Source organism: Chaetomium globosum, genomic scaffold, assembly GCF_000143365.1.
Source record: "Chaetomium globosum CBS 148.51 scaffold_4 genomic scaffold, whole genome shotgun sequence".
NCBI lineage: Eukaryota > Fungi > Ascomycota > Sordariomycetes > Sordariales > Chaetomiaceae > Chaetomium > Chaetomium globosum.
Genome location: NT_165979.1, coordinates 1,976,879 through 1,984,031, shown reverse-complemented (window position 1 = coordinate 1,984,031; position 7,153 = coordinate 1,976,879). Strand labels below are relative to the sequence as shown.

At 52.8% G+C, this 7,153-nt stretch overlaps 2 protein-coding genes across 2 annotated transcripts; one reads left to right on the top strand and one right to left on the bottom strand.

Annotated features, from left to right (window-relative positions):
* Positions 1-736: 736 nt before the first annotated feature.
* CHGG_04353 (uncharacterized protein) lies at positions 737-1,701 on the bottom strand (the record flags this gene model as incomplete). The annotated part of the gene is made up of 2 exons (XM_001223566.1): positions 737-1,051; positions 1,522-1,701. 2 exons carry the CDS (start codon positions 1,699-1,701, stop codon positions 737-739), a joined length of 495 nt encoding a protein of 164 aa, XP_001223567.1.
* Positions 1,702-3,845: 2,144 nt separating this feature from the next.
* On the top strand, positions 3,846-6,320 carry CHGG_04352 (uncharacterized protein; the record flags this gene model as incomplete). Its single annotated transcript, XM_001223565.1, has 5 exons — positions 3,846-3,978; positions 4,047-4,202; positions 4,772-5,216; positions 5,277-5,393; positions 6,005-6,320. The coding sequence occupies 5 exons, from the start codon at positions 3,846-3,848 to the stop codon at positions 6,318-6,320; spliced, it is 1,167 nt and encodes a 388-aa protein (XP_001223566.1).
* Positions 6,321-7,153: the final 833 nt, after the last annotated feature.

Sequence of the window (7,153 nt, the reverse complement as noted above, 5' to 3'; positions counted from 1 at the left end):
TTCCATTCCTGGGATGATACTTGGAAAGAAGAAACAAAGCAGGACGGTATCCTTGTCGGGCGGGAAGTGGTTGATTGGTATATATCCACAAAAAAGACGCCCCTCACCCGTAACGGCTCCTCGCCATTCCCGCAGCTTTCCAGAATTCCCTGGACGCCTGCGCCTTTGGGCGAGTTTGCACTCTAGCAGTTCTGGCCATGGCCTCCGCTCCAGAGGCATTATGGTGGGTGTCACGGACCCCTTTTTGAACGATTGAAACTTGATGTGGCGATCCGGCGACCGGCCGTTGAGCCCCTGAATCCGGGGGCCGGCTGCCTGTGGTCGTCACTTAAGTCATTTTCCCCGGATTTTCGCATTCCCCGCGTTTATTAGTACCTCGGAAGAATATGTGCATTGTCCTCGTGGCATTCTTTTCATTCATGGAGCACGACAAGTGTTTTAGCACAGGAGTGGTGCCATCCGGTGTCACTGTAACATCAGTATCACAACGTCTCTTCCTGTACCACATAGTTCACATCCAATGTACCTACATTCTCTACGAGATTCTTCATGAATCTGCCGTCTTCAAGAAGTTCTGTGGCCATGAATATTTTGGATCCCGAGAAGGTAAGATTGACAACATAGATGTTGATGCAACGCCAGGTGGTGACCAAGGAGGCAGAGTCCAGACTGCATACAAAAGCCGAAAAACATCATTCTTACGTACCGGTCGTACAAGACACGCCACCGGATGCCATTAGTAATTTGATTCTGGCCTGCACGACTCGGTATAATCACGTGCAGCACCCGAGCACCGAGAAGCTCGCCGTGTTCGGGGTGCGTCAGGTAGGGCTGATGGTGAGGCACTGCATGCCAAGCTCCCCACGGCTCCTTCGGAGCTACCCGAACTGACCAGATCCCTGGGACTCATGCACACGACGACGCAGGCAGGCGTGACATGAGACTGGTGGTCAGCGGCAGGATTCAAGCGTTGGTTTAGGTAACCTTGGGGTCCGCCTTGTGTCTCCACGTGGAACCATGCGGCCGTGGGGCTGCGCCGCGATCCTACATTCTGTCAAAAGTAAAAGGCTGGAGAGCACGGTAACACAGGTATTCGACGTTCGGTATTCTGGTCTGCCAGAGTGTTCGTATGCAGCGAGTGTGTATAGCGAGGTGGTGCCGTAAAGCAACGCTATGCTATCTAAATCTATGCAGCTTCTGAGCTTTTATGCCGTGAAGAAAATGTAAAATGTGAAGACGCCCAAAATATGCCCTGGTTGCCCCCGTCAACCAAACCCGAGTCGTGTGCCCCCGTCGTAAATCAACATCGCGGATGTGTGATATCTTGAATCAATGACCGATCCCCCGACGCCACCAGCACCTTGTTGAAAAAAAAAAGAAACCCAATACCATCATTGCCATGGGAATGATATGGTCATTCATAAGTTGGAAGTGAAATTCTCAACGCTTAGCGCCTCCAGAGCCCTGCAGCGACGGTTAGCAACCCGACAAACTAAAAAAGTGAGGAAAGGAGAAACATACACCGCCAGATGGGTATGAGGAACCGCCGGAAGAGCCGCCCGTGTTAGACCCCGAAGAGCCACCCGAGGTGGAGCCGCCGTAAGGGGGGAAGGCAACATCAGGCTTGAGGATGCCGAGGGCCGAGCCGTGCTTGAGCACGTCGTCCCAGTTGCGAGTCGAGTTTCCCGAGGTGCCAGACATTATCGGTGGGTTTTGAGAAAGGGATAGCGGGTTGGGATTGTTGAGACGGTAGGGACGTCTCGGAGATGCTAGCGACTGGAGGTGCTGGATGAGAGTGTTTGTTGTGGTAGTGAGGTCGATGGGACTGGTGATGGTGATGCTGCTGCTGTTGCCGCGATGTGCTGCTGAGCATTGTGGTGATGCAGACTTGGTGTCCATGGCTTATATATCTCGGGAGACGAGGTAGACGACTAAGGTGTCTCTGATGATGTGCCTGTACTTGTCGATATTTCTCAAGGCCGACAATGACAAAGTCCTAGGCCGACAACGAAGGGGCAAGTGCTCGGTCCGTGGAAGCTAGTTGCCTGGGAGAGCTGTTCCGCATTCGGGATCGGATTTGGGTATTCTTACTACAACCTATAGGCACAACGGTGTCTCGGTTCAATCAAGGGTTAAGATTGTGAGCTGGCTGTGCTAGAGAGAGCCTGGAGAGGTTGGGGAAGCAAGTTGTTTGTTTGGCATGATTGGTGGGAGTCCGTGGGTCACCGAGAGCGTGTGTGTCACCGTCTGGTGTATCATGGGGATTTTGAGTGTGTGGCCACATTAGATAATCGGTAGAAACCGGTTACCTAGTTACCTGGAAAAGGATTGCGGCGGATGAAATTTCAAAGCACGGCCACGGACAGGCGCTGCCGGATGCGCAAGTTAATACCAAAACTGTTATTTCGCGCGACTGAGAACTGGGATTTGGGGGGGGAAGTGCGAAGTGCGAGCTGAGAGTCCGAGCAAGTGGGCCACATGTCGTAGATTTCCGCCGGTCGGGGGCTCGCTAGCGGAGCGGGAGCGGCGCCGGGGCATAAACAGCCACCCGAATAGGCAATCGGACCCACTATACATGCGCCGCCGCTAACAATGAAACCAACAATTCAAGCGCCTAACGGCCTCAGCCGAGGGCTGGAATTCGCCTCATCTCTGCTCCCCGGTGTGGTAAAATGACGTCCATAAGGAATGTGGCTTGAAATGAAGGTGAACCCATCCACCCGGGCTCGCCGGGAGTCGGCTGTTGTTTATGAGGCTCAGCAGCTGTAGAACTTTTGCGCGTGGCTTTTCGAGCTTCCGATTAGTCGGTGCGCTTAAGGGTCGTGATTTTGTGTTCCTCGAGCTCTGTGTCTTCCGAGTCATGCACAGCGTCTAACTCATAAACTCAGAAAGTTTTCTGCCCTGCCTCAGGTAGGCATCATCACTCTCTCCGGCGATTACACGTTTCAAATAGGTAGGTACTTTGTAAATTCAATCTTGGATTACTCCGAAAACTGGTGTTACCATTGTTACCTGACTCGGATGCTCCCAGGTTGTTCAAGTTGCTCAGCTCTAAAAGCGATTCTAAGCGATCTAACTTGGTTTCTAAATTGGGAGGCTCTCGTGGGTTCGGTGGTCACTGGGTTGTTGGCTCGGCCACGGGATCACCTGGTATTTTCCGTGTGGGCGGTGCCCTCGGTTTGGTTATAATTAGTTCCTGCCGTGAAGTCCTAGACGGAGCTTCTACGTAGAAAAATCGGTTGCGAATTGCGCCTTGGGAGCCGCAAATGGCATGGTCTGTCCGCATGTTTCTGACATCTGCCGAAATCACAAAGTGAGCTCAAGAGTATCAAAATCAAGGTGCTCCAACAGGGACGTCTTTGGGCAGCATCTGATCCGAGGCTGCAGAGAAGAGGGTCCTTTGACTCCTTTTTCGTCCAGTTGCGCGCACAACGCATAGCGGGGGTTGTCTGCCCCAAAGAGACAGGCAGGCACGATGTCCAATCGTGACTGCCCGGTTTCATTCGCGCATGGAGCGCCAGAGAACCAGGCCGAAGCTGCAGATAGGTCGGCTGCCCGTTGTGTTTGACCCCAAAACACCCAATCAATGGGCACCTCTCCAGTTACTCTTTTAGTACATGGACAAGCCGCACCGTGTGCATTGACAATTGAGTCTCGACCAAGTACCTACGTGAGGGGCTGCCCAAGGCTTTAAATCCCCATTCCCAGATCACCACCTCGTTGACATCCTTCTCTCTTTTCTCTCATCCTTCTTCACTCCACTCAACACAACTCGGAATACTGGCGAGGAGGACAGCGGTGCCCGGAATCAGGGCTCCATTCAGGGCTCCATACATGATGTCTTCATGACCAAGGCATGCATGCATGGAGCCCTGATTCCGGGCACCGTTGACTCCGGGGATTACTACATTCGGTTTCTTTTGTACTTTCTTTTACTTTCTCCAGTCGAGGAACCCCCTTCTTTGCCTCGGGCAAACTGTAAGATCCAAGACTTTCCGTTTTGCGTGGTTTTGACATCCGTGATGAATTGTCTAACAATCATAAAGGCTGCATCGAATCGACCTCGCAGGAGCTTAGACGGTTCGACCCCGAAGGCCAAAATCAATGTTTTACCAACATCGACTATATTGAGCGAAAGTCCATCGGAGGTACAAGCTTCGCGGATGAATACCCGAGTCACAAGTTCCAGGCTTGTGACTCGGGTATTCAAAGAGGTTTCTGACTCGGGGATTATATTCGCTCCATATAGCCCATGTTGATACGACCTTGAGCACGGTGCGACGGGTGAGAAAAGTCTGGAAGTTCCTGGCCGTGAAGATGGTGATACTAGAAGGGGGAAGGTGTCGGATGACTCGCCCAATGTGTATCATGAACAACGTCAGTTTTCTAACCTACTGCGGATGCCGGCATATCTTTCATCGTATTTAACATGTCTCACCCGTCTACAGCAGATTGCATGGGACCTTGATATGTCCCTACAAAAAGGTCCCGCACGATCCGTACCGTCGGATCACCACACGCACTCATCAGCTCGCAAACTATTCGCTGCTCTCTCGAGCAAAAACTTCAAACAACACAACCAGCCCCTCAAAGCCAAGGCACGAAGCCATGAGCCTTCACCCGTCAAGAATGATGGAGGCAGAACAATATGATCAGCTTGCCACTGGAGCATGGCCCTCCTGGAATGACGACAGTTTCAATCAATTTGAATGGAACGACAATCCTAATACATTCGAAGACAGCTGCATAACCGCGGATTATGTTCCCTTAGAGTCCCTAGACGTTCCAGAGTTTCTACTGACATCTAACGCACAAACGGACGGCTCGACTTTTGGTTCTGCGTCGAAGTCCGAAGAAATCCCACAACTATTAGATCCACCCTGGTTTCAGCCTACGTCGATGATGAATATCATTTCTCCGGTCAGTTCGGATGATACGACCTGGACTTCACCATCGCTGGAGTTTGACTTCAATAGCCCCGTCATCGAGACCACATGGTCACAGTCTGGGGTTTCTCAACTGGACAAGGTGGCATGGGCGAGAGAAGACCCGAGTTTCAATACAGCCAACATCGCTACCATGGACACCGTCCAACAGCCGCCGCCACAATTCGCTCCAGAAACCAGCCTCTTGGACGGTGCTCAACAACCACTACGATCGTCTGCCATCGGGATTGAACTGCGCACAATGGAAGATCGCCCGCCCGGGTTTTCATCGTGCGTGCCTTTCCTATGTCGTTGATCGGTGGACCAGCCAGGGCTAACAGATGTACACAGACGCGAGTGGCGCATGATTGTCAGGCCGGAGAAGTGCCCTAAGTGCCAGAAGGGTCACTCGCATCGGTCTGAGCTCAAGAAGCACATACTCGTCCACCACCCGGAGCTCGCTGCGGAGTATGGGATCCGAACGGAACCATACGCCTGCCAGTGGTGCAAGAAGCAATATACGAGACCCGATCGTCTAACGCGTCATCGGACCCAAAAACACGGGCGGCAAAAGAACGCAACAAGAAGCAGGCAGGGAAGAACGGAGGGGACTTGAACACGGAGCTGATGAACCTCATGAGTGCGTTAATGAACCGAGCTTTTGGATTTCTTATTTTCGTTTGTTTTGCGCGAAGCGGAATTTCGAATTGGTACACATGGTGGAGTCTCCGAGTTGAGGTTTTACTTCGCTCGGGGACCCTTTTTCACTGCCTACTTTTGAGACATTAGCTACGTTTCACAGCTTTCATGACTTGATGACTTCAATTGAATATTCTCTATTTTTTTAACGCTCTCGCTCCACAATAGACAATAAAAGGTAACCGGTGAATTTCCGCCTCGGAGGATCAATGCTAGGCCAGCCTGGCGTTTTTGACGAGGAACACCATCCTCTCTTGAGACTGCAGAAATAAGTAAGGCAACAGCATTACGCCGGCGTTAACGCTTGGTGTCCCGCTTGGAAAGACGCCACCAGTACTTTATGGCTTTTCCGTGGCTTGTTCTGGGAAACAAACAAACAGAGCTCCGATCCTGCAGGAGGCTGGGGTTGCTGGGCCGCAGGATCACAGGCAGTCGCTCCTAACCCCAAACGAACCAGGCCACCGGTATTGCGGTGAGGCCACCCTAATGATCCTTCGATGTGGCATTCGCAGCATTGGCACGCTGCCTGTTCCGACCTGCGGCGGGTGCTTAGTTGATATCAGACATGAATACCGGTCCTCCGGCTCCGACGGCCCCACTTCGGCAAACCTCTCCGGCCCGTCGCGGCGGAGGTGCCCCGCTCTTCCGCTGCGGACCAGTGCGGCCGATGCGATTCCGGATGGAGTAATTCGGTAATGTGCAGGCAGCCAAGCAGCATAGGCACCGCAGGCATGCAAAATAGAGCCATGGGCGTGTAAAGCGTAGGACTCGGGTGGTAAGGCAGATTGTACGACTGGGCACTATCCCATCTTAGGTACCTGTCGTTATTTTCAAGTACTGTACCCGGTGTACTACCTGATTTTAGGCAAATTGATGTTGGCAATCCTCGGCTGAAATGAGCAATGGCCTTTGGCTCTTGGATTTCTCTACATAACCTTGGGTTATTGTGCAGGTATTCCGTGTCTGGATGGCTTGCAGGTAGCAGCAAAACGGTCATGGTCGGGTCGGGGCCCAGGTCCGCGAATTGGCGCGTTCAGCCCTGTAACACGCCAAGCCTCCAGCGACACGCGACGTCAGAGCCAATTCAGAACCCGCCGCGTGCCCCGCGTTAAACTTCAACATCCGCCACACACCCGATACAGTTCAGGAAGTCGGCGTGCCCAAATTTGCATACGACAACCCGCCCATAGCAACCAATGAACATGACGAGGTGACATCCCTTCAAGTGCACCAACCACCAACAACAAGATGGCGCTCCCTCTCCCTGCAGGCCTAACCCACGCCGAGGCCGCTTTCCTCGCCGAAATGGAGCTCGTCACAGTTATTCCACGCCAGCGACTAGAAAGCATCGACTTGCTCAGCGTAAGACCTATTCCACCCATGACCCCCTCTCCCTCGCTCCAAAACCACAACAAACCCCAAAACTAACCTCCTCTCTCCGCTCCCACCAGGGCAAAACCCTACCGCTCCGTCCCCCCCACCGAACCGACCTCCCCCTCTGGGGTGGCCCTCCTCCTCAAAAAACAGAA